This window comes from Choloepus didactylus, chromosome 4 (assembly GCF_015220235.1).
Source record: "Choloepus didactylus isolate mChoDid1 chromosome 4, mChoDid1.pri, whole genome shotgun sequence".
In the NCBI taxonomy this organism is placed as follows: domain Eukaryota; kingdom Metazoa; phylum Chordata; class Mammalia; order Pilosa; family Megalonychidae; genus Choloepus; species Choloepus didactylus.
In genome coordinates, this window is record NC_051310.1 from 62,102,069 (window position 1) to 62,129,224 (window position 27,156).

The following is a 27,156-nucleotide window of genomic DNA, read 5'->3' on the forward strand; positions in this document are numbered from 1 at the left end:
AAGGGAGTAAGAAAAAGACACCTAACCTAAGATAACTGCTTTACTTCCAACATGTTCCTACTGTACCCCAAGAAAGTTACCTAATATAGCAACATTTCCGTGAACTTGTTCCTACTATATCCATCAGGAATTAACAGACCATAGTCATTCCTGGGCATTCTCAGAACGTTAAATAGCTTATCTGTTCTTCTTGGATTATTGTTGCCCCTCCCTTAATTGCTCTCTATTGCTAGTTCCCCTACATTCTACATTATAAACCATTTGTTTTACATTTTTCAAAGTTCACATTAGTGGCAGCATATAATATTTCTCTTTTTGTGCCTGGCTTATTTCACTCAGCATTATGTCTTCAAGGTTCATCCATGTCGTCATATGTTTCATGAGATCGTTCCTTGTTACTGCCGTGTAGTATTCCATCGTGTGTATATACCACATTTTATTTACCCATTCATCTGTTTACTGGTTCTCTACATCCACACCCCAGCTTCAGTGATCTCCTTTCTAATGACTCACTCCTGTGACCTTCTTAGAGAACTGCCCTTGGTATGAAATTTTACCTGTTTGCCCAGAGAACTGGAAGTGCCTGGGAGTTCACTGCAGTCCAGGGATGACAACAGCCAATCACTTATTGGTGCAAGAGATTGAACACCCAGGTTCCTTTTCTCAAGTCAGGACAGACTCTGAGGCATAATTTATACTGAAGAGCTCCACTCAAGATCAGGCTGAGGCTGGAACTTTGCCTAAAACTGTACCGTTGCTTCTCCTTTTCCCCTTCCTTGTTGGCCCCATGATGCCCCCACCCTCACCTCCCTACCTCACAGGTTTCTCCTGGGGGAGCTTCTTTAATAAATCCTTTGCCCATAAATCCTATCTACTCATCCCAGGGTCTATTTCTGGGGAACTGAAACAAAAAATTCTGGGCAATGACAAAATTCAAACTGTTTCAAGTTAATAAAGAGACAGGCAATTCTTTTTGGAGCAAGGCATATGTACGTACCTACTTTATCAATTGCAGTCCTAGAAGGAAATAGTGGATAAACTCAAATTAGATATTTTGAGGTGAAGAAAGGGACTGTTTACAAAGGCATGGGCAGGGTGCTGAGAAGCCACAAGGATAGTGCCTGCTGGTAACAGTGGGGCATCACTCCCAACTTCAGGCCTCAGGGACAAGAAGAGGAAATGGCTTTGAAAAATGGACACAGAGAGTTGTGTGAAAGGCCAAAGGACAGGAGGTGTGATTTTAAGTTTTAAGGATGCAGCAAGTCTACAGAGACCCAACCTCACTCTCATTTCTCCTTCCAATCTTTTGCCAGCGGCCCCATCAGTTGAACAAGCAGGACACAAGGGATCCCATTAATATAGTACATCTAGTTTGACCTCCTAGGGCATAGAACAGGTGGAGAAGGGCAGAGAGAGGATCTGAAGCAATGAACAGAAGCTTTCCAAAACCTACCTACCTACCTACATACATATATATGAACAGTCCAGCCTGTTCTTGGCTTTAGCCTGTGACCAGACACACATACAAAGGCACTAATTTTGCTTTCTGCTGATCTTGCTTCCTTCTATACTGTTTGTACTTTGGGGGACTGAGAGACAGGCTGTATGATGTAGGGGTGTGCCACATCTTTTTCTCCATGTGAGTGCCAAATATATGTAAAGCACTTGACTGTTCAATCCATGAGATCCAAAAGGCACATGTTCAAGAGAACCACAAAATATATTTTTATTAAAGTCTGAATATGGCTTCTGGGCATCTCAGCATTAGCTCCCAAACCTAAGCTTCTAAGATGAAATTTTAAGTAAATTGAAATATGACTCACAGAGCCTAATGCTATAAGACACATCAACACTTTGTTTTCAGTATTTTGGTGCAGGGAGGCCCAGATTATATCCTTAGAGAACAATATGCATGCTTTCCCAATTCAAACAAAATGAAAATCAAAGATCTTTATGTTGCTTTTTGTAATGCCGTATCGAAGTGCTTTCTCATCAGTCTAGGTGCAAAGATGTCCTCATTATTCAATTTACTCCCAAATGTCCTCATTATTGGAAGCAATACTCTCTTCCTATTGGTCTCATTTTCTGTGTTTGAAATGGTCGTTTTCCCTGCTTTCATCTTTGGCTTGGTTCAGAATATAAAGCACTACAGAATGCGCAGTGTAAAGGAAAAGAAGGTCACTCAGTTATTTCAAGACTTTGGAGATTAATCAGGGAAAACAACATGGGTCCTCAGGTTGCCAGCAGGAGCTGATGCAGGCGGGATGGAGGATGGCGAAGCATCCACCATCCCCCCATCCCGCACCTCACACCCTCCCCCCACCACGCATCCCTAGATAAAAGGCAAAGCACAGCAGGACCACCTTCTTGGCCTCCACTCCTCTCTGCTGGGTGCCCAGACCAGCCAAGTAGAAGACAGGTGGGCTATATAGTATAGACATTAACCAATGTCATTTCTAGGTAATAACAAGTATATATTGGGCTATTTTCTTCTTACATTTAGTTTAAAAACTATTTTGAGGATCCAAAGGGTTTGGAGGGTAGCAGCTTGTTTTTAAATGTTTTTAAAGCCTGTTTTAATTCCAAGGCAACTGTTTGCATCTCTGGTGCACCCTCCCAGGAGACCATGCTTGGATGGAAAGACCGAGGCCTAGGAATCGGATACATTCAATGTGTGGTCTTGAGCAAGGCACCAAATCCTCCTGAACCCTGGTTCATTTTAAGTAAGGGAGTTGGATTAGATGAATTCAAAGTCACCTTCTTCTAATGCTGCACTCTCCATTACTATAGACACTTACCACTTGTGGCTAGTCTGAGTTGAGGTGTGTCGCAATGTAAAATGCATACAGACTTCAAAGACAATGCAAAAAATAATGTAACATATCTCATCAATAACCTTTATATGCATTAAATGTTGACATAATAATATTTTAAGGTATATTAGATTTAATAAAATATATTCAAAAATTAATTTCACTTTGTTTTTACTTTTTTAATGTGGCTATCAGAAAATTTCAAATGACACATAGTTCACATTATATTTCTGTTGGACAGCACTGTTTTAAAATAAATGACTCTGGGCTCCCATTTAGTTTGTGTGCACACCAAATTCTAAAAATCTCAAAAGTAGCCTTGCTTGGGAGAAAATGTTACATTGGTTTTGGTTCTGAGGTCTTTTTTTTTTTGAAAGTAAAGATTTCATTTCATATTAGCTAAGTGTTTAAGAGTGTGTAAGGAGAAGGAACACCAAACAAAATGTTTCTTAAAATAAAACGTCATTCGCTTTTTGAATGAAGCTCTAGTGGCAGTCTTTTGGCACTTAGAGCATTTAGGATAGTATATTTCCAGATTCCAGCCTCATTAAAAGGGATAGTTCCAAAGTGAAGATCAGCCCTTCCCCCCTAGCTCCCCTGCACATACAATATCCTTCTCCAGGTTAGTGCCAAGTATTTGGAAAGTACCTAAAAGCTCAACCCATAAGATCCAGAAGGCACATGCTCAATAACCCCTTCGTGCCATGCTTTACTTGCTGGATCGACAGAGAACAGTGGACAGAGACAAGATGCCAAATTATGCCCTAGGACTGACTATGCAGGCAGAAAGAGCAGCACAGAAAAGACTCAGAGGCACACATGAGCAGAGGGATGTGTTGGTTGGGGATGTTGGGGATCTATATATTTGCATAGAAAAAGTAGGGCTTTGGAAGCTAAGAAGGGAATCCAGGTGCTGACATAAAAGGGAGTGGGCACAATGACTCGAGAAAATCCCTGTTTTAGGAAAATCATTGTTCTCTTGCTTGCCATGTGTCTGTGCTCTACACTGGAAGACCTGAGTAGAAACCAATGCCACCCAACAATATTCCCTTAGTCTCTCATGTGTGCATATTTTTGTCTCCCCAAGGGATGACAACAGATTCCTCATGGGCAAGAAACAAGGTTTTTGTCTCCTTTGGACATCTTATATCCTCCAGGACAGTATTAAGCACAGAATAAGTCCTCAATATTTACTTAAAGGAAAATGAATTAAATTATACTGAATGCCTGCCTCTGCTTTTTTCATAGAAAAAAAAATTCTGTGAATTCTAATTCCTACTGAGGTTCTGTCTTAGTTTCCCAGCTGCTAAAAGAAATACCTTACAGTGGGTTGGTTTAAACAACTGGAATTTATTGACTTACGGTTTTGATGCCAGGAGAAATGCAAAATCAAGGCATCAGCAAGGTGATGCTTTGTCCTTGACGACTGTAGCATTCTGCGGCTGGCTGCCAGTGATCTTTGGAGCCTATTTACAATAAGTTCAAACCTATAGGAATGGATTAAGACTAATAAATTTTTTTTCCAGGGGTACATAATTCAACCTATCACAGGGTCCTGTGTATATCTGGAACCCAAATTTCTTTCCTCCTTCCCTCTTCCTTCATTGGTCTTCCTTGGGGCCTAGGAAAGCATATGATGTCCCTTTCCTTCACCCAGTCCCCAGGCTGATATCTGCTTTAATCTGTGGCCCACTTCCTGAGGCAGCTCCACAATTTATCTGAACACTGATCTGCTTAGTTCAAATGGTCACAGAAATAAGAAAGACATGGTCTGCTAAAGAGGTCTAGAAGGAGCTGGAAGTTGCTACATGAATGACAGAAGAGATTTTGGCTATTCTGTAAGAAACAACTTACACCCAACTGTGACCTTCAAATAGGTAAGGGGGGTAGGAAACCAAAGGGGAGTACAGACTGGGTTGTTGCAAGTTTTGTTAGAGCTGTAGCCTTTTTTTTCCTTAGATAACTTCCATGCCACCTTTATTTTTTTTTAATTCAATTTCATTGAGATATATTCAAATACCATCCAGTCATACAAAGCGTACATTCAGTTGTTCACAGTACCATTACATAGTTGTGCATTCATCACCAAAATTAATTTTTGACATTTTCATTACCACACACACAAAAATAATAAGAATAAAAATTAATGTGAAAAAGAACAATTAACGTAAAAAAGAACACTGGGTGCCTCCCTCCCACCCATTTTTCTATTTATTCATCCATATACTGGAGAAATATGGCTTTCTCAATCACACTGTCACCCCTCATAAGCTACATTTTTATACAATTGTCTTCAAGATGCATGGGTTCTGGGTTGTAGTTTGATAGTTTCAGGTATTTACTGCTAGCTATTCCAATTCATTAGAACCTAAAAAGGATTGTCTATATTGTGTCTAAGAGTGCCCACCAGAGTGACCTCTCGGCTCCTTTTGGAATCTCTCTGCCACTGAAGCTTATTTCATTTCCTTTCACATCTGCCTTTTGGTCAAGATGTTCTCCTTCCCATGATGCCGGGTCTACACTCCTCCCGGGGAGTCATATTCCATGTTGCCAGGGAGATTTACTCCCCTGGGTGTCAGATCCCACGTAGGGGGGAGTGTAGCCCTTTTTTGACTAGAAAAAAAGAGAGAACTCCAAAGAAACTGAATTTTCTTTCTTTCTTTCCCTTTTTGGGGTTGGGTGGGGCTGGGGTGTAATTATTTTTGTGGTGGTTGCTGTCCTGACTCTAAGATAATTACAAAGTTACCTTGGGAAGAAACAAAAAGTAACTTTCTCTTCTCTGGATTATTCTTTCAGTAACTTTTTAGAGCTTGTAATCATCTGACAATGTCAGTCCAATACTGTGATATGCAGCAGAAAGCCCCACAAAAGTGTCATGTGTGAGTACTTTAAGGATTCTGGATCCCTGAACAAGACTCTTCGGAAAGTGAGAGTTAAAATCAGAAGCAGATATATTGCAACAGATAAGAGTGAGCAATGGTTTGTAAAGGGTATTACCTCTGGATAGATGCTTACATTTTATTTTTCTTTATAATGCATATAGTGTAGAATTAGAGTTTGGCTGCTGCTTCTGCTCTTATTTTAATTTTTGTTTAACCAAGAAAAGCTCAAGTATGAATACTAAGTGAAATCTCTTTCTTCCAGCACCTCTGGCCTGGACTAAGCCTAACTGTTTTCCCTGTGCAACCTAAATTGCAGGCACATTGTGTTAAAAGAAGCGATAGGCTTCAGTAGAATTGCTCTTTCAAAGCCACACCACAGACTAGCCTTGCTCCACACTTTTCTGACCTTTGTAGCAAGGCTGGAGGGTGTGTGTAATTACACTTCCAAGCCCTAGCACTAACACCACCATCCTCTCCTCTCACAAAAGCATATCCTTATGTTTTCCAATTTTTTTTTACAATCCTGGCCAATTCTGATCTTCCTCCATAAGGAGTGAAAGCTACCCTCAACCCCCCCCCCCCCGCCAAGAATCACTGCTGTAAATAATGAGCAGTCCCATCCTTAAGGATTCCTGGAGGCTAAAACAGTAGGATAAAGCTCCCACAGCAGGGATTAGGTGGGAGAGACTTTTTTGCAAAGAGACATTTCCTAGCACCTCAAAACACATCACCTGATTTGCTCAATTCTAGGGATGTTTTTTTTTTTCTTGGGAAGTAACCTAAAAATCCAAGTTGTGTGGACTGTGTTGATATCCAATTCATAGACTGGCCATGACGAACAAGTAACAGCAATGGTTGACATTCACTGAACTCTTGCTTTGTTGGCAAGAAATTGTGCTCAGCATTTTATGCAGATCAGTTCCTTGGATCTTCACCCTAGTTCCCTGGGGTGGGTACTATTATTATCACCAAGGCTTAAGAAGAGAAAAGTTTACGTCAAAGATGACACCTCTTACCGCCTAAGATGTTGGTTGTTGTGGTTTGCAGCTGTATGTACCCCAGAAAAACATGTCCTTAAACTGTATCCATTCCTGTGAGCACAGGCATGAACCCATTGTAAATGGACCTTTTGATGAGGTTATTTCAGTTAAGGTGTTCAACTCAGTCAGGATGGGTCTTAATCCTATTACTGGGGTCCTTTATAAGGGGAATGAAATTCAGACAAACAGAGAAAGCCACAAGGAGCAACAAGGAGCTGAAATTCAACAGAACCTGTAAGAGAAGGGAGAGACCAGGACAAGCTGCCATGTGTATTGCCATGTGACAGAGGAGTCAAAGACCAAGGGTCACCAGCAGCCAGCCCCAGAAAGCCAGTCTTTGGGAAGAAAGCATCACCTTGATTTCTTTGATTTGGGCTTTCTTTTAACCTCAAAACTGTGAGCTAATAAATTCCCATTGTGTGAGACAACCCATTGCATGGTATTTGCTTTTGCAGCCAAGGAAACTAAACAGCTGCTTTAGACCCCAGTGGATATCACTCTCTTATTTATAAGATGACACCTATGTAAGTATTCTGGTAATGGGTTAGCTATCCTGTTAATGAACGGTGCGTGTGTGTGTGGGGGGGGGTATCATTATTGGACTGAACAGCCATGCATAAATGAGTTTTGTGTGTATGCATGTGTGTGCACGCATGTGTGTGTATTTACTGGGGGTTGTTAAAAAGAGAGAGGAGTATGAATCTCTCCTCTTATTCTCCAGACACTCTGTGATGAAGAAAGAGACTTTGGGTTTTAAAATAAGATTAATCTACTTTTAAACACAGATAATTGTAAATTCACATGAAGTTGCAAGAAATAACAGAGAAATCCTGTATACCCTTCATCCAATTTTCCCAAAAGGTTATATCTTGCATAATTGTGGCACATTACTACAATCAGAAAATTAATATAATCTATCAAACATATTCAGATTTTACCAGTTTTACATGCAGTCATTTGTGTCGATTTTACTTAGCACTGTGCAATTTTGTCATGTGTGTGATCTGCTTGTAAATCCCCAGCCTGCCAAGTGCTAGCTATGTGGTCCTGAGCAAGTTCCTTAACTTCTCTGAGTTCCAGTTTTTTCATTTGCAAAATGGGTATAAAAATGCCTGCTTCCTAAGGGTGGTGTGAGAATTAGGGAGATAATTTCCAGCAAACTGGCTAACTGCAGATTCTCAATAAATGCTAGTTTCCTTCCTGTCTACCCCTTGTTCTCCCAATAACTAGGGAGTTTTTCCCATTTCTTGCTAAAATAACCAGATTTGTGAGTTATAATAAATCAGATGGCTCCTTTTTACAACGGCAACACATTTGAGCCTGCAGGTCAAAAAGAGAACTATAGGTGTTTGCTCTAGTCCACAGCCACCTCCTCCTCTAGACCTGGACTTGGGATCCAGTTTGCTTTGAGAAGGGGAAGTGAGAAAGTTGAGACTGTTGTGGGGGGAGGGACAGGAGGAGGCAGTAAGCACTGAGCAACCATTGGCCCTGAACCAGTTTCCCCAGTGTTGCTGGTAACTGAGGGTTGGATGTACCTGCAGAAGGCCATGAGGACGTGGTGGGCAGATGCAGAAACCAGCCTAGAGCTGGTGGCTTAGCGTCAAAGCTCGGGCCCTTCTGCCTCCTGAACCCTACTTCCTCTGAGGCCAGTGGGCACCCGAGGTCTGGGAAATCGAGGGCTGCCCAGGGAAAGAGAGGCATGTGAACCCCCATCTGGCTCAGGGAGGGGGTCTTTCCTCCATGCAAAGTCCTTGCGGCCCTGATGTTTTGGGTGCAGGGTGGGTGCGGACACTTTTGGAGGGAAAGAGGGACAGACAGACAGCGGGTCCGCCCTGAAGCCTCACCCCACGACGACCTCGGGGCCAGGCCTCCTCCCACTGGCCCTTCAGCCCTGACGTTTCCAAGTTTAAATCTCGAAGGCGGCCGCCCCGGCATCACGCAGCAACCCAGCGGGGGCGCAGCTCCTCAGAGTTCCGGTCACCCGAGCAATCCCAGTGGCCCAGGCCACTGTCCCCGCCCGGGGGATGGGAGGGGGGACCATGAGAAGGACCAGGAGGCTACCCGCGCTCCCGCCTCGGCTGCCTGGGCGGCGCGAGGCACAGAGGAGGAGCCGCGCCCCAGCCGGCGTCGCCCTGGCTCCTCCCTGCACGAACCCGGCGCTTCCTCCCCCGCGCCCAAAGCTCCGGGTGGCCGCGGCCGAGCCGGGAGCCGGGAGCCGAGAGCGCTGGGCGCGGCTGCCCCGCTGCTGCCGCCGCGCTCCAAGTGTGCCCGCGGACATGGTTTCCGCGGCGGCGTCGGGCGCCTAAGCCCCGGGACGCGGTAAGTCAGGACGCCCGCTCCGGGGACCCCTTGCCCCTCAGCCTGGGGGTGCACGGAGGCCTCGGGCTGCCCCCCGCGCCATCAGCGAGGCCCTGAGCGCCCGAGAAAGTCCCAGGCACAGCTAGGGGCTTAGCTTTGGGGTCTGGTGCCAGGGCGGGGGCTGTCCCGGTGGCGGGCGCAGGAGCCAGCCCGGAGGAAGAGGGTTACCTGGGAGGGCCGCCTGGGCCCCGGCGCTCCCGGGGGAGGAGGCGGGGAGGGGGCGGCCTCGGAGGCGAGGAGGAGGAGGGGCCGGTCCCAGCGGCTCCGGCTGCGCGGTTGGGGGGGCGGGTCGGCGGGGGCGGGAGGATGCGCGCAGCAGCCGGGGCCGCGGAGAGCCGCGCTTTTGTAAGAGCTGGTCCTTACATATGGAAATGACGCTCGCGCGTCCTTTTGAAGGACGCCGGCCCGGAACCCAGGCGCCGGCTGCGAAGTATTGTCCCGCTTCTCGAGCCCTAACAAAGCGTCCTTCCTCGCTTTGCAGAGCACTGGAGGCAGGCGGCCGGCTGTGCGGGCGCTCCGGAGAGGCCGACAGAAGGTAGGCGAGGGCGGCGGGGGCCGACAGAGCGTGCTGCCTGGTGACATAACGGGGGTATACGAGGTTTCTGGTGGTGGCGATGGGCGGATCGGTCGGGGAGGCATCGCAGGTTGCCAGGGACCTGAGAGGCGCGCCCGCCCTGCAGCCGCACCTCACCTCCCCTCCTGTCAGCGCCGCCGAGTCGAGGCACCTCCGCCACCCCCGCAGCCCCAGCCCGCGGCCGGAGCTGAAAGCCGAGTCTGTCCGTTGCTCCAGGAGCGGACTTGAGTCCCAGAGGGAGCAGAAAGGGTGTTTATTCTGTTGATTTGTGCCACCCACGCAGCCTTGTGATTGAGAAGCTCCTGCAAAGAAACCTGTCTGGGGAGCCCCCGCCTGCGCTGTCTCAGTAGCGGAGAGCTGTTTTGGAGCACTTAAGTAGGGACTTTAGATGCGTGGGGTCAATGCGTATGGACCATCACTTTCCCAGTGCACTCACTGGGGAAGAGGACAGAATGACACGCTTTAGATTATTTCATAAAAGCTCTGACTGTCAGGCCAATGGAATGGAAATGTCCAGGGAAGCTTCGAGGGCTCCAGGGGCTGAAGGGCTTCTGCTGCTTCCACGCCGCGCCCTGACAAAAGGACAAAGCTAAGAACTCTTTTTGCGAAATTGAGAGAGAGCGAAAGAGAAAAAGAGGCGTTATTTCTGGTCTGAGTTCTGACAGACCCGATTAAGGTGCAGATAAAACGGGAGCCTCAAAGATTGCCCTACCTTGTACCATGTTTCTAGGCAACTTGGCTATCATAAGATCATCTGGTTTCTTCACTTAACTGTGAAAGATCCCTTTTGGGGGTTGAGTAATTCCTGCGGTGGGATGACCATACCACCCAACTCCTGAATTTATTAAATGAAAACAGAGTGCATCGTTGTCTTTTGTGACTAGCTTGATAGCTTTTTAGGATAAGAATCTTAATGGGTGAAGCTCCTGGGACCATTGACGATTTCTCCATAGAGGTTTCTTAACAGTTACAGTAAATGTGTGACTGTTTGTGTTTCCTGCTGTTTGACAATCTGCAAGGAAATGTATTTTTTCTGTGTCAGCTAAATTTTATCTTGAATCTTCTCTAGTGAACGGTACATTGGTGGCTGACCTGGAATGTTGGTTGCTCTTGCCCTGGAGTTGAAGGAGGCTGTGAAAATTCCCAGACCTAGTGTTCGAGTGGCATTGCAGGCTGGCTGCAAACAAGTTTGTTGTGATCTCTGCTGTTGTCAGGGTCCCTGGGGAAGCCAAGTGAACTCCTGTGGTTTGTTTGCAGATTTGTTTATTTTCACCTGTTCTCTGGTGGTTCTTTAGAGGGAAGCATTCTGCACTACAGTAAAGATAAAGGGTAGGACTTACAGATGTTCCAGAATGGGTTGGATATCAGCACAGATATTGACAATGCAGGGAAAGGTTTTACAGGAGGCAACAGAGAGACAGCCAGCATGGGCACAGTCTGCATTAAAATGTCAAAGATCAGTCATTTTAATAGGCACTTGCTCAGAATGACTTGGGTTTCTTTTCTCTTTTTCATTTTTCATTTTAGATATGTAATAACCCTTAATATCAAAAGATGTTAACTCTCACAGAGGGGGAGAATAGGGCTCCAATGAGTTCTGAACAGCCAATCATAGTTTAATGTATTGACAGGCAGTGTTCTTATCATGAGTCAAATGTTGTTCAAATAAATTGTTTTAAATGTCACTGCAAATTACTTTCTAAACTACCATTTCACCAATTTTGATGCTTCCCTTTTATGTTGATAATGAAAATATATTTTATCAGACCTACATTAAAAAAGGGTCATCAAGTTTAGCCAGAGCATTTTAGAGGGATTCAAACAGCCTAAAGCCTTTTCAGATGATTTATTTTTATAGATGCCAATTCATTTGTAAGCCAATAAATAATGTGGGTTGAATTTTGGCTATTGAACTTGCTTCTCTTGGGCAGGGGCTTGTGGGGAGACTTACAGAAGCTTTCAGAAAGATGCTCTTATCCTATTTACAAATAAAGCAGAATTTAAAAAAAAACTTATGGGATTATACAAGTGAGAAACTCTGTTTAAAATTGGGATGTTTCTTTCTTGCAATTTACATCAGCAGTTGATCATCCATTAGGGCTTTTGGAAGGAAAAAATTTACAAAGCATCTATACCCCTTACCTCATTCTCATTTAACAAATAAAGTTGGGAAAATATTGTTATGGGTGAGAGAAAAGAAGCTCATCACTTGTACCCGAGGGATATGTACTCATAACAGCAGGCATCTTAAATTAGAGTAAATATGGCTTTAGAAGTGAGAATTGTTATAAGCATTCCCTTTTAGAGAAAATGTCAAATCCATAGGTCTCTTTTCTCCTTCTGTAATTTTACTTAGTAGCTGATTATAGCTTTTTGAATGTACATTGTTCTATGCTAATTGTTTTATTCTTCCAGCTACCCTTAGTTATCTGCTTGATTGGGTAGTCTGCCTAGTATTTAGGTTTAACAAAAGCATGGGTTTGTGACATCATTCAGGGTATTAAAATATTAAAACTTGTTTACGTTTTAGAATAAATGCTCGTCGAATACTCTTAGTTAAATTTTATAGTGTAGTTAGCATGGGTTATTTTCTTTCAAATTTCTTTAATATGACTTTTTTTTCTGTGTGGGGAATTTAAGCTTTTGGGTTATATTTTTATAACAAGATTTTATTCATGGCGATACTGTTGTGCTTTGTTCAACTAGTGAGGTGCTTTCTGAGCAGAGGAGACTATCTGACAGTAATCAGTTTGCCAGAAGTATTCTCCTAAATAAGTGTGTAAATGGGGACTATTGCTTTTTCTGTTAAGCTTTTGCTAAAATTGAATTTATTCTTGTCACTATTTCTTATTTTATTGAAATTAGTCCAAAATAGGAGGCTGGAAGTCTTTCCAGCAGATTAAAGTGTTTGGAGAAAAGAGAGAAGGAAACGGAACATTTTTATTTGATCATTGGCATTATTAGGTTCTGACTTGCCAAACACTGAAAGCTAAAGGCATGAATAAAAAAGCTTTGCCAAAGCAGGATTTGTCCATTTTCATCACTTCAGTTATAAATAGCTAAATTAGTCACTTGGTGGTCACTGCCTGATCTGTGGACCCCTAACAGCTATGTCTAGTACAGGCCCGAAAACATCTATTATGATGCCCTTGCAAGGAAAGTGGCTGGGCTGAGAGGCACATCCAGACATTCTGCAGAGCTGTTCAGCTGCTGGACCATCTGGAGGGGAAATAAAAGGCCTGAGCTAGGGGCTCTGGCATTGTGCTCATTTATTATTTTGTTTTCCGTTGCCAGACTTTGTCCCGTTTTCACTCCCTCTGACCCAGAACAGACGTCCTCTTTGGGCTAGGGTGCCATTCTTACAAGCGCCTTTCTATACCATGGATGCTGGAAAGTTCACAAGTTCACGCATCCACTTCATGCTGCCTTTATGTTGGTGACTTCATTATTTCAGCTGCACCTACCCCTATTTCTTTTCCAGTCCCAGTTGGCACTGTGATTTCATCAGCCGGGAGTTGATGAGTGGAGCGCAGTAACACAGATCTGTAATGGACATCCTGTCAGGGTTTGCAGCATTTTGGCAGCCTTGTTTTGAGTTAACTGGAGGGAAAATGCTCTGAGTAGTTCTCGTCATGGGTGGTTATTGGGTGGTAAATGTTTTGATTAACGTTTCTGTGCATCTGCCTCCTATTTAACCATCCCCAGTTGGAACTTCAAACTATTGCCCACACTGGCCCTTTTATTCCAAAGGAGAAATAAAGGCTCCTGAAACTTAGACTGTGAAGGTAGACAGTCAAGAGAGCCCCAGGTTTGTGGCAGGCTTTATAAAACTGGAATTGTCCTTCACAATTTGAAGAAGCACCCTGCTTTCTGAATCACTGAGAAGGTCTCCTGCCACTGGTGGGGTGCTAGTTAGGCTTTGAGTCTGGGAAGAACGGAATCACACAAACTCGATTTAATTAAATATGTATTTAACTTTGAAAGGTCCCAGTTTCCACATCTCGTATGCGAGTGTGATAATATCTACGTCAAAGAATTGAGAGCATTAAATGAGATAATATATGTAAAGTATTCAGCATTTGGCAGACTCACTGTAAATGCTCAGAAGTAAAAGAGATTGTTTCTTCTGAACTCCAAACCACATTTCAGCCTTTTTGCATTTGTTGGACATCATATTTAATAGTAATCTGCTTTTAAAGAGCTATGAAGTTTTGAACATTAACTGCTGCTATTACAATTAAATAATAGAATGTTATTTTTTATGTATGTAATACATTCCCCATCCATTCTCATTCTCTGTATGATCTCCTGCTTCTGCTAAGGTAGACCTGTGGCTGATTACTTAAGATATCCTGTTCAGTTTACCCTACTTTGTCATTCACAGGTCTTCTATGGTTGTTTTCTCAATTCCCCTCCTGTATCAACTTTCTCTGGAATCAGCCACTCTCACCTGGTTGCCATATTGAACCCTCAGTACACTCTTTCAGATGGATATTGTTATTCTCATTCTATAAATGAGAGGAATTCTGGGAAACTATTTTAGTTCAGATTCTCCTCCAAGGTTACTTCCCATAACAAAAAGTTGCTTTGTAATTCCATTGACTATATTACCTAACCTGCCGAATTAAGCTTCAGATTTCAGATGGCTCTCCATAGTACCTTTTGGCAGTTGATGTTGACTTTCTTTTGCTGCTTGGTTTTGTCTGCTTGGTGTTTCAAAGACTGAAAATGCCTTTGAAAGGGGCTGGATGGGGGCAAGTGGAGGGGTGTGTGTGCGCGCGCGCGCGCGCGTGTGTGTGTGTAAGAAATAGGAATTTCAAAATTTTCATTTGCTCATTTCTTTAGCTCTCATTCAGGGGAAGTTCCCTCTCAAGGAATATCCCTCCATTGAATTACTCCATGATGTTTACAGAGTACCTGGAGTAAAGAGCAGAATGCACTGTGCATTTGGGGGAAGATATAAAAGAAATAGAAGATATGGACCTTGTCCTTAAAGAAATTTCCACTAAGTGGGTAGAAAAAAATTCACGAGAAATTACTGGTGAACATTTGGGGAATCATATCAACTGGCAAAATTGCTTTCTGTGCCAGAACAGTGCTGACAACTTGTCACCATGTGTAACATCTTCTGGATGTTTCAGTATGAACATTTGCTTCACAGAGGTGGGGCTTTATTTTTCCCTTCAGTCAAAAGAATGTTTTCTTAAGCACTGTGTATTGGGAGGGAAGGAGGGACATGAAATAAAGAGATAAAAATGGAAAGCTGCTATAAAATGAAAGATGTTTGATTTCATGAAAATCCAATGACTTCCCAAAGATGGTGCATGATAGCTTTCCAAAGTCAAAGCAGGGAGTACATTGTGATGTTATCACCGTTTTTCATTGGTTTAGATGGAAAAATCCCCACCCCTTAAAAATGATTTAGAAAAAGGGAAGTGTTAGAATTCTTTCACTTTTGAGTTTGTTTTTTTTTTTTTTAAATATACAAATTCAAGCAAAAACAGTGTAGGCTGACTTTTCTGACGTTGGTCGGATCACAGCCCAGTGGGCTGGAAAACTCATGGAGAGTGGGTCTGAGAGCTATGGTAATGCTGAAAATCTCAGAGCATCTTGGGGATTTTCAGCAGATCTTAGTTGACAATTAATTGTTGACTTGAAGTGAATCTCGTTAGCTAAACGTTGGTCTTGTCTAAATTCCTAACTCTGGGCTTTGCTTAGCACCTTGGTGTTTGTTTTCTGATGCCTTGATGTTTATATAGCAGGCTGAACATATTTTGAAAACATTTGCATGGTGATTAGTTAACCCAACAGGCCAACCCTGGGAAGGCAGCCAGAGGCAGCAGCCCTTTAGCAACAGAAACACTGATTATTAGAAGACGCCTGTCCAAGACCAGGAACCTGAACCAAAACTTTGCCTCTTTACTTTAATGAGTGACCCTAGTAAAATATTGAACTACATGGCAGAGCTGTTTGGATTCCTGAGTTTGCCTAGTTCTGCTGAAACCTTGGGAAGGTTGTGACTCTGTCTTGGTGTGTCATGTTTTGAGCAGTGGTCTATGAGAAGAAATGAAATGCAACCAAGAACAACGTGACTGTTTTGTTATAGAAGGTTCTGACCATATTCAACATCTTAACTTACATGCTTCCCATCTTGTAACGATCTGCTCTGTGGAACATCACCTCTAGGTTACAGAGTCTTCTGACACAGGGTGTGGTTTAGTCAGAGGTTCTGCTTTTATAGTCAAGGGGCTGATTCTGAGAGGCTTGTTTCAGATACCTAAGATCACCATCTCAAGGGCCTGTGTCATGGTTGGCATCCATTGCATCATGGTGAGGGTACTGCCAAATGTGCAGGTTTCAGGCTTTCACTGGAAGACCCAACAAATTAAAATGAATTCTTGTGCAAGGCAAAAAAAAAACAGATTTCATTTAAAAAATAGAATGTGTGGTATCTGAAATATAATGACATTTATTTTTAGCAAAGAAAATTCTAAGAGTTATTGATGACATCGTGTTTTCCCTAATCCTAAGGCAGGTGGCAAAAAGGGAACGCATGGGGTTGGAGTGGGTCTGAGAAATGGAAGACAGATTCAGCAGGCTTAAAGGGGTGAGATGGTCTAGAGAGTGGAGGTTCCCTGCGATGCTGGGTATTTTGTACTGGTGAGTCTGTGGCTCATTCAAACCTCACTGGCTGAAGGGTTGGAGTAGTGTTTTTCCTTTCTCTAGGCAGCTAAGCATTACCTAAAACACCCTGGGACTAAAGTGGACTTCAGGGAATACTCTTCCTGTCACACCTCATGTAATTGCACCAAGGAAGCTAATTGAGTTGCTTTTTGAGAAACCTGTGTAAAAGGTGTTTGGTCTCACGTAAACAGGGAGTTGGTTTTGTATTAACAAGCTCATTCAGTGCCTCTTCTTGCGAACGGCGGCATCTAGGCTGAACTTAGTGGAACTGAGCAGCTTGGCCCAACCAGCAGATTGGGACATCTGGGCAAATAGTCCAGAGCTCGCCGACTTGAATGGAAGCTCTGGCAGGGCACTGTTGGCGCTAAAACTCAGTTCATTTGAATGGTTTAGATGTCAGAAATGGTCCTTCACCTCTTTAAGTCCTGGAACAGAAAAGCTGATTGAGAGAGAACTGCTGTTAGTCTTGAACTTGAAAGACTGGCTACCTGGGGCCAGGTAGAAGAGGAGGATGTCTTTCTGCTTCCTTGGAGCCAGCTTCTCACAAACTCCCTTGTTCTGGTAACTTCCCCACTCGGGACTGGCCCTGAGGTTCTACCTGGTGTGAGTGCACGTGGGGGGCTCTGCTGGCTGGGCCTGGGCGGTGGTCTTGCTGGGGGATGTGCAGTGTTGCCTGGTCTGCTGGCTCTCACTGGGGTCCTGATCGACCAGCACTGGGGGATCAGGGCAGACACGGCATTCCTAAGGAGCCAGCAGGGCACGCGGTCGAGTGTGCTGAGGGGTGCCGCGGTAACACTTGGGGGCCTGCACAACCTGTCCTTGTCTCTTTCCCGCACAGGTGAGCGCTGTGGGCTATGGGATGGATGAGGTGGAGCAGGACCAGCATGAGGCCCGACTCAAGGAGCTGTTTGACAGTTTTGACACGACGGGCACTGGGTCCCTGGGACAGGAGGAACTCACTGACCTTTGCCACATGTTGAGCTTGGAGGAGGTGGCCCCAGTGCTCCAACAGACGCTGCTCCAGGACAACCTGTTGGGCAGGGTAAGGTCTGGGGAAGAATGCAGAGTCTGTGGGAAATGGGTGCGGTTTCTACTGGGGAGCTGGAGGTGGGGCAAACCACACCTGTGGCAACTTGTTTCTAACATCCTGGCTGTGCATGCCCTTCGCTGTCAACCTGATAAAAGAAAAAGGTAATGGATGTGAAACAACAGTGCAGTGTGCTCAGGTGATGAGGGCCTGCTTTAATTTGTGCTCTGGAATGGAAAATGTGCACAGAGCATCTCGGATGAAGATAGAAAAAGGAGGAACAAGGATGTTTTCCAACTTTTTCCTGAAAGAGAAGAGGAGGAAGGGAAGCCCTAAATCCGTAACAGAATTTCTCTTCTTCTTTGTGTATCATTTTATTGATTCTCTGTTCATAATTGAGAGGGAAAAGGAGGGGAGAGTGAGACTTCTAGTAGAAAAGGGAGACACAGTAAGAAAACTGCTGTTCACAGAAAGAACAGGTTTCTGTGATGACTTTTACTTCCAATAAAGCTGTGTCTTGTGTGGATTGTTTCTGGGATAAAGTATTAATTAAATCTTCTACCTAGGAAATAAGTAATCACAGTACAGGTTCATTTAAAACCCAGCATGACCTTGTCTCCAGCAGGGATGTGCATGTGTGTTAACGCTAACTTCTATGTTTGACAACAAATAGTCAGGTTCTCTCCATAGATCACGTCACAGAGATGAGTAAGGGATGAGAAGGGGTCCTTTTGTTCTCTTGCTGAAAGTAGGAAGGATGTTTCATCTGCCATGACCTGAGATTGCCTTCAATTCTCATAATTATAATTGATAGCATAATTTGTATGGCTTTGGTCTGAGTCTCTTGGTGTTAGTTTCTGGAATGGATGAGGAAAAATGGGCAATATTTCTGAGCTCTGTTGCCATCACTGCTGACACTTTGTAGATAGTGGTTTTTAACGTATGATGTAAATTGAGGAAGAGTCACAAAGTTTAACTTTATTCCAGTGACTGAACTTCCTTTTTTTTTTTTTTTTTTCATTTCATTTTCACTCTCACCTAGCTGACAAGATTGATGAGTGATTTCAGATACAGTAGGATATATTGGCTCTCTGCAACCTGAGACACACAGGAGTAGCTATCATCCTGAAGTTAAAACCCAGGATGATAATATCCTCAGGGGCTCAGTATCCTGGATGCAGAGCTAAACAAGGCTAACACTTAAGGAAAAGAGGGCAAATTCTTTGCAAAAACTGGGACCACACTTGGTCACTTTTCAGAGGACAAGCTGCTAGTGAATATATGTGGTCCCTATAAAATTTTTAAAATCTTGTTTTGAATACAGAAGAAATAGAAGCTTTGAGGATAGAACTATTTGCTCCTCACCATGGAGTGCAATCAGATGTTTTTGCATTCTGCCTCAGTCTTGGACACTGTGAGGAGAGAAAAAGGGTGGCGTTTCCCAGCATGGTCCTTGGGAATCTCAGGCCTTTTGGTGTCTAAGGAATGGATCTGTTTTAATGCTTATTTAAGCCTGAGAAGATACAATACAAATTAAGGTTTTCCCGGGAGGTTGTCTTAGAAACAGCGTAAATACTGAATCCTCTGCCGTAAACAGACTGCACCTTGTCAGGAGGTTAACAGTTTGCTCTCCAGATGTTGCACATCTTTGCCCTGATTTGGGGGACTAAAACAAGGGGACAGTTATCGATTGATTTGTTAATGGCTTGACACAACCAGCCTGCTTTTTACATTTGTCGTTTGCCTATGAATAATGAATATCTAAGTGGTCTATGGCATGATATTTACTTAGTGAACCAGTGATAAAAGTTAAATAGAAGTGTGCATATTGATTTCTTGTGGGAGTTGTCTGAGAACAGGGTTGGCAAGAATTAAAGCACTACTGTTAAATGTGCATTTTTTATGAAACAATTATTCTCCTCAGATGATCACATAAACTTGGCCATATGCTGTTGTGATGCTCTATATGCTCTATAATTATAAATTATAAGGAAAAAATTCCTTGGAATTCACTAGTGTTTTCATCCAAATGCTATCATCTTATTGATATATGGAGTAGGGAATCATACGTTTTATAATGATATATTGTTTTTAATGCCAGTGATCTATCTTCTCTTTAGAAGGTGTTTATAAAAAAGGTTATGAGTTAGTAAATAATAATTATAATAAAGGAGAAAGAGAAGGTAGCATGACAAATCTGAATATTTGTTGAATTCATTCATACTAGCCTTACAGTATGAGTGAACTTATTTATATTTATGTTTTGTAAAGTTGAGTTTTCCATTAAATTGGCTTTTAGATTCATTAGTACCACCAGCTTCCTGGATGTTCCTTATAGCTTTAATTTTGCCTTTCAAATCTTAGAGTATAATTTTTATGCAAAATGAAGCCTCCAACTTTTCCTTCTATTGGAATTAGGCAAATTAATCATTTTTTTCTTGGAAAAAAATACTATAAAAAGCATTTCTCCCTCTACCAAGAATATGAATATTGTCTATTAAATTTTGATGTTAAAATCAGTCTTCAATAACTTGTTCTTTTTTTTTTTTAAGACTAATTTTTTGGGGACTGTTGTTAAGGGAAGTAACTTAAATCACCATGCCATTTTTGTGCATTTTACTAATAGGCCATTTTCTCCCCAAAATATGTTTCAATTCATCTGGCTGATTTTGCTTTATAATTTGAAGCTATAATCACATGAGCATGTCATTACTATACAAGCATTTGAAATGACCGAAGATTGCAGATCCCTGATTTGAAGGAATTAGGGCATTACTGATATGTTTCCTACTAGGTTATTGAAAGAGAGCCACATCTCTGTCATCAGTTAGGCACCTCTTAGGTGGGTGGGGCCCCAATCCTGGAACACCTTTAGATGCTGAGGAGCTTATAGGCTCACCAGGAATAGGTTCTGTACCTGGCAGGTGAATAGTACTGGGAGCAAATACTTGAAGAATTTAACAAAGAGAACCACGCTGACCTTTTCATTGAACCAACTTTTCATCCAAGCAGCCCATACCAATTGTAGGTGCTTCCTATTTTCTGTATCTTTTAAATGACATGTTTCCATATACCTTTCTATCTCTTTTATTAGAAATCATCACATAAAGAAGATAATCACCCGATTTTATTGAGGCCTTTAGTTATATCCAGTTTTTAAAGTGCATTTTCCTTATTATATAGAATATACCAACTTTGAGACAAAACAGCCCCCAGGGAGTCTGCAGAGTTTCATTGTTATACACATCAATATGAATTTGGATGCTGAAGTATCCCATGCCTTTGGCCCTCTTTAGAATCAGAACAAGCCTTCTGGCAGCAGAACTCACTATTGCCTTCCAAAGAATCCCAAAGATTGCATGGACTTTGGTCATCAAAGACACTTTGAAATTTCTAGTATTAAAATTTGATAGCTGTAAAATATACATAATTAAGCTCCAGCTTTCCCTCCTTTCATTTAAAAGTTTTTGGGGTTCTTTTATAAATGCCATGATTAATTTCATTTGGTAGATTTTTGTTTGTTTGTTTCCATATCTTTAAAAGCATTTTAAGGTTTCTTTCCCTTAGACATATTTTAATCTTTTGAGAGTAATCAGGAATAGAGAAAAACTTTCTGGTTGTGATTATTTGGACTTGTTCTTTGTGTGCCAAATGACACTTGATCATCGTGTAATACCTATTTAAAACTACCCTGTGATTGTTTTCCAATTTATATCATTATATGATGCCTTTTGAATACGTTGGAGGGGGTGATGGAAATATTTCTCATTGTTTCTCTCAATCCTGGACCTTTGCTTTATCCCACTGTTTAACCACCATAGTTTAGCCTGAGTGGTGAGGGCTATTTTTCTGATTCCCATATTGGTCTTGTGACTCTGTGTAAACCCCTCTTCCTTTACAACAATCTCATTTGGGTTTGGTTTGAACTCCTAAGGGTCTTTAGTTCCCTATTTACAGATGAGAAGAACTTCTGATGAGGAGGCTGCTACACTTGCTTCTATTCTGTATTAACACTTTCTTGTCAAACTCCCTGCAAAATTCATTTTGGTTGGGTGTGTTGCAAATCCTTGAGCCTCTCAGAGGTATTTTGTGTGACAGAAGCAAGGACAGAGGGGAGAGCTATGGGGAAAGACTTGTACTCTTAACTGGAGGTAGGAACAAGAGCTAAGTGGCCATTCTCTTCTACCTACTTTATTTCGGAAATGACTGTGGTGGCTTCTTGCCTGGATGGAGGGGACTTAATGTTCTTCACCATCCATCACAGATTTTAGACATCAGGGTTCACCTCTGTGATAGAGAAACCCAGAATCTGGAAAGCTGCAGTCACTTGTCCAAGGTCAGACAACTTGTTTGAGGCAGAGCCTGTATAGGAACTCAGGCTTCCCAGTCCCTGCATCTGAATGCAGGTCTCCACAGCCTCCTCAGATTCCAAATATACAAAAATGAATCTCACCCGCCTCCCCACACGCCCCCACCAATCAAGACAGTGTGCTGGTTAGAGCATAGTCTTGGAAGTCAGATCTGGATTCAGGGACTAGCTCTTTTCACCTCTTAGCCATATGACTTTGGGTATGTTATCTTAAATACTCTGAACCTCATTTTCTGCATCTGTATAGTGGGAAAAATAATACCCAATAATACCACAAGGTTGTGAAGAGAGTTAGCTGAGCATGTGTATCCCAAAGGCTTAGCACAGAGCCTGGCACACGGTTAACTACCGTGCCCTGTATCCTGCTGTATGTATCTCCCCTACCCACTGCATGCCCAGAGTGGGTCTTTGATAAAGTCACTTCCCAGCAATGATTTTCTGAGAAAGCCCATTAGAGTGGAGTAAGAACAGATTTACTAGAAGCTTGATTGTGTGTCTATGATTTGCATCCATTTCTACTTGTAGGCAGAGCTCCTTTGGTCTGCCTGGGCATATGACTTCATGTAGTTGAAATTGCTAGCTTTAGGTTTTGAAAACCTACCTTTTTAAATGGCCTGTGCCTCTCTCCACATTGTCTACAGTAAGTGACTACTAAGATGCAGTAATCCAAATGCTTCACTTAGAATAAGCATTTCATAACCATGTCTTTCATTAGGTAATTACGTCTCTTTTTTGGTCTAAATGTCATTTTCCTTTCCCTATTGCTATAAACATTTCTTTCCTGCACATTGACCTGGAAGTTCCATATTTCTACACCCATTTCAAATAACACTTAGTATTTTCAATGTTCTTTCATTGATTTTTCTTTGTTTTAGTAGATACAAACTTACTAGGTTTGGCGACAGTTACGTAGGCCTTTCTCTTGTTTCATATGCTCATCTTCTCGAACACTGTCATAAGTTCTCTCATCTTGTGTCTGTCTGAAGTACTGCCTGATCACATATGGAAACAACTGTGCATTTGATCTCCTTGATTGCACAAGGTGATTTTATGCAACATTACGTCCCTTATTCTACTTCCTGTTGCAGATTTTTTTATGGTTTGAAATAGCATTAGTTTCTTGTGTGATGCTTAAATTCTGTTTCCAGAAAGGTAAATTACATTTCTGAAAAAACTGTCATATGAAATGTGGAGAGGAAAAGTGATGAGGTAGATTTCTATTAAGTGGTGGTGACACATGACAAAAAATATCAGACTTGACTAGTCTTCCTGTTAATTTTGTTTAAATGTCATGTGTGTTTTTAGTCAGTCATGTAATTTTCCCGTTGCTGCAAACTGCCCTTTGAGGCATGCAAGATATAGGAATGCTTATAAAATGAATGGCAGCAATTGTTATTCAAATGAGGAGGTACCAACCAGGGTATGTGCAGCTCAGAAGCTTGTTACCTTGTGAGATTTAATAGCATCATATGTTTGTGAAGATTTTAACATTTTAACATGATACAATAGTAAAGCTGCCTTGGAGGGGAAAAATGTTACTTAGAAATTCCAGTTACTCAACTTAGCCCATCCATATGCGTTTCTTCACAATAGAGGGCAGTTATTAACATTTTGGTTTGGGGTCGTCTCTTAAGGGGCTTCTCCACCACATCAGTATTCATGACTATTGACGGAAAATAGCATCACCTGCCTCCATTACTGAACTATCTACTTGAAAGATGTGGAATTTACTGCTGTTTACAGCAGAGAGTCCAGGGTCTACATGACCTTGCAAGAAGGAAAATAAAAGATCAATTTAAGACTTAAATCTGGTCCAGTTGTTTTGATCAAACTGCCAGATTTTTGTTTTTCTTTGTGGTTTTTTTTTTTTTGTGGGTGGGGGCAACTAGAAATATTTTGTTGGATTTTGAAGATTGATGACTCAACCTCTGAGTTAATAATTGTGTTTAGTGTATTATGGAGCCTTTTTTCCCCCCAAATGTGACTAATCTAGTACATCCGTTTTGGAAACCTTTAACCTCTGCCTGTGAGTATCGTTGATAGAACTTAAATTCATGGAACTGTACTTATTTTCCTCCCTGCAGGCCTGGCAAGTGGGATAAGCTCTTTTATCAGAGGCACCTACAAGTTTGTTTCTCTCTCTTAGGGAACTTACGGTATTCCGCCTTGTAGTTTTCACTGAGAAACTTGCCTCTATTCTTCCATCCCACCTTCCCACTCTCTAGAATCGGCAGTGTCACTGATAAGCACTTTGAGGACAGAGGTTTTGTCTGATCTTGATCTTGTATCTCCTGAAACCCCAGTGCCCTGCCTTATACTTGCTGGGTTCCTTTCCCCCATGGCTTTGTGTAAAGCTGATGGTTTGACTTGGGATAGCAGAGGAATTTCCCTGAGAGAGCAAGAGTCACGCGAGCCTGGGTCGGGCAGGGCTGCTGAGCTTCGGTGAGTCTGGTCAGAAGGCCCTGGTTCTCCAGATGACACCATCACTTCCACGACGTGTGGCTTTGGGCAAGCAGGTGCCCTCCCTGAGCCTCTCTCTCCTCACTTCCATGCCTTACATGGAAGTCCATGTAAGTCCATTCCTTACATGGACAAACGTATAGGAAATCTATAATAATGCCACCATTTATCTAGCATTGCCCAGGACCCACATTAATAAAATGTTCTAATAAATGGATCTCTTACCCCATTTATTGGCAAACTTAAAAAAAAGTGGGCGGGGGGGGTGTTAACCATAGGTGAATGAAATTTTTAAAAGCTTTCACCTTATCTAAGAGTATATTAAATATAATTAGAGTGGTCTTAATCGTTTGAGATCTTTTTGATCTATTCAGTTATTTTTCTATATTATAACAGAGTGATATCCTCAGGATTTATTTAGTAGCAAATGGATCCTTGCCCCAACACTGAATGACTCCTGTTAGGTTTTTGAAGTGCATGTCTTTTTTAAAATAGTTTATAGTTTTAAAAATTGTTTTTAATACTTTTTTTAAAAGTATAAACAATTTTATACTTTATTTTTGTTTTGGGGGAAGGTGGTTAATGTCTTTCTTCAATCCCAATATGTCAAGAGTTACTTCCTTTAGCCGTAGAAAGGAATGAAGTCTTGATCCATGCGACCACATGGGTGAACCTTGAAGACCGCATCTTGAGTGAAATAAGCCAGCTACAAAAGGAAAAATATTGTATGATCTCACTGATGTGAAATAATTAGAGTAAGCAAATTTGTAGAGTCAGAAACTAGAATACAGGTTACCAGGAGTTGGCATGAGGGTAGGGAATGAGGAGTTCATCCTTAAATTGCAGAGAGTTTCTATTTGGGGTGATGGAAACATTTTGGTAATGGATGGTGATGATGGTGGCACAACATTGTGAACATAATTAACAGCACCGAATTATATATTTGAATGTGGTTAAAAGGGGAAATTTAGAGTTGTATATATGGTACTAGTTTAAAAATTAAAAAAAAAATAAGCGTAGGGCTGTACAACATAGTGAACCCTAATGTAAACCATGGACCACAGTTCGTAGCACAATTATAATAATATTCTTTCATCATTTATAACAAATGTGCCACACTAATGCAAAGTATTAATAATAGAAGGGGATATGGGAACTTTGTATTTTCTGTGAGATTTTTCTGTAAGCCTACACTTTTTCTGAAAAAAGAGAGTTACTTCTTGTACTTATCTTGGAGTGTGTCTCCTTTTTGTGTGTGTGATAACATAATACATAACATAAAATTTACCGTTTCAACCATTTTTAAGTGTACTATTCAGTGGCATCAATTACATTTACAGTGTTGTGCTATCATCACCACCACCCCTATCTTTTATTTGCTACTTCTAATCTGTAAAGCAGAATAATGAAGGTCATAATAGATCAGGAAAAGTAAGAACAGCTCGATCATGAGTTAGTTCTGTGGCATTTTGCTATGAGAAGGGTATATGGGCTTTGTGTCCCTTCCCTCAGCTTTGACCCCACTTCTGTTTGTTTCCTGGGTGTCTGTTGTGCTCCATATAATTCAGGTTTTGAGAGAAGCAACCTCTGTAGAAATAGTTCCACTGTCTCAACATTTTGTGCACTTGTTACGCCATAATCAGGGAATACTTGGCCTCAGAGAAAGCCTTGGAAGTTGGTTAGAGCTAACCTCCATATTACAGATATCCTTGTCATTTTTCAGAGGGAGTAAAAGTAAGTTACACAGACCCCTAGGTGACCTTCCCGGCTGATACTTACTGAGTCTACTCTGTCAGGACCAAACTCAGAAGAAGGGCTCTTTCCAATTACCACTCTCAAAATACATACCTTCAGAAGAGACAGCAGAGACCCCTAGAGTCAAAATATAAAGGATTTGAAATTCTCAAGGCAAGTACCTCCTTTTGAAACAGGACCCTCCTTCTGTTCAGTTCTTAACTGTATAAAGGGGGCTTGGGTTTATTCAGGGACCTTCAATTAATATCCTAGAAGAGAGGAGAAACTCAGGGTTGAGGTTCCTAAATGCAGCAAACTGGGTCAGTTTCCCTGATGCTGGGAAGAAGACAGACCCCGGGACCTCCCGCTGCCACCCCCACGACTCCCACTTGGTCATCATGGTCACTCCCAAGACTCACCAGTTGCTTTGAAACTGTGGCCCCATTTCTCTGTGAAAGTGGTGAGAATAATCACCCCCATTACTATCAACTATGGCTTGCTGGTAACCATTAAGAACCATTAAGAGGAATCCAGTAAGATTCGTAAGTCATAAAATTGCATTAATTGCTTGCAATTTAGCACACTCTCCCAAAATATGTATGAAATGTAGAAATTTTGCATAATTCTCATTTTGGCCCCTTAACATCCCTGTGAGGAGGTGGTATGCTATAAATAACATAAAATGCATGCAGTGCTCTTAGCACAGTACTGGCCTGCCTGACTCACTGTAACATTTCCCGAGAGTCTGAGCTCCATGATGGCAGGATTCTGTCAGTTTCATTCACTGTTATATCAGCAGCGCTTAGGACAATACCTAACATATAGCATGTGCTCAATAAATATTTGTTGCATGGATGCTAAATATTAGTTGTTAGATATCCCCATTTTTACGGATGAGCAAACTAAAGCTTGGAGAGGTCTAGTATTAGCTACATCACAAGCAGGATGTAGGTGGCAGAGTCAGGATCAGAACCTGGGTCCAGAGCAGGCTCCTAACCCCGTGGGAATGACAGCCCCATAGGGATTGGTTAGATGCCTGTCATGTGCTGTCCTGGGAGGGCCTTTGGGCACGTGATGTTTGGCTGTGCCAAAGTGAACTGGAGCCAAGATGTCACAAGCCCTAAAGCCCATCTCTGACTCCAGGACAATAGCAGGACCTGCCAATCCCCTTCTCCCCCAGGCTTTTCAGTGAATTGTCAGCTGTGAAACCTAATT

At 42.3% G+C, this 27,156-nt stretch overlaps 2 protein-coding genes across 10 annotated transcripts in view; one reads left to right on the forward strand and one right to left on the reverse strand.

Moving 5' to 3' along the window:
- ABHD12B (abhydrolase domain containing 12B) overlaps nt 1-4,364 on the reverse strand; it is a 108,567-nt gene extending 104,203 nt beyond the window's left edge. The window contains exon 1 of the mRNA XM_037832740.1: nt 4,176-4,364. Coding sequence (XP_037688668.1) covers nt 4,176-4,347 — 172 coding nt within the window. The 5' untranslated portion in view covers nt 4,348-4,364. The remainder of the gene's footprint in view (nt 1-4,175) is intronic.
- Nucleotides 4,365-8,835: 4,471 nt separating this feature from the next.
- Nucleotides 8,836-27,156, forward strand: part of NIN (ninein) — a 103,144-nt gene continuing 84,823 nt past the window's right edge. For 7 of the 9 annotated variants that reach the window (XM_037832744.1, XM_037832749.1, XM_037832742.1 and 4 more), the window contains exons 1-3: nt 8,978-9,054; nt 9,575-9,628; nt 17,190-17,393. In XM_037832744.1, coding sequence (XP_037688672.1) covers nt 17,211-17,393 — 183 coding nt within the window. In that variant the 5' untranslated portion in view covers nt 8,978-9,054; nt 9,575-9,628; nt 17,190-17,210. Of the gene's footprint in view, nt 9,055-9,489; nt 9,629-17,189; nt 17,394-27,156 lie in introns of all 9 variants that reach the window. The other 2 variants (XM_037832745.1, XM_037832741.1) reach the window with 2 other exon arrangements.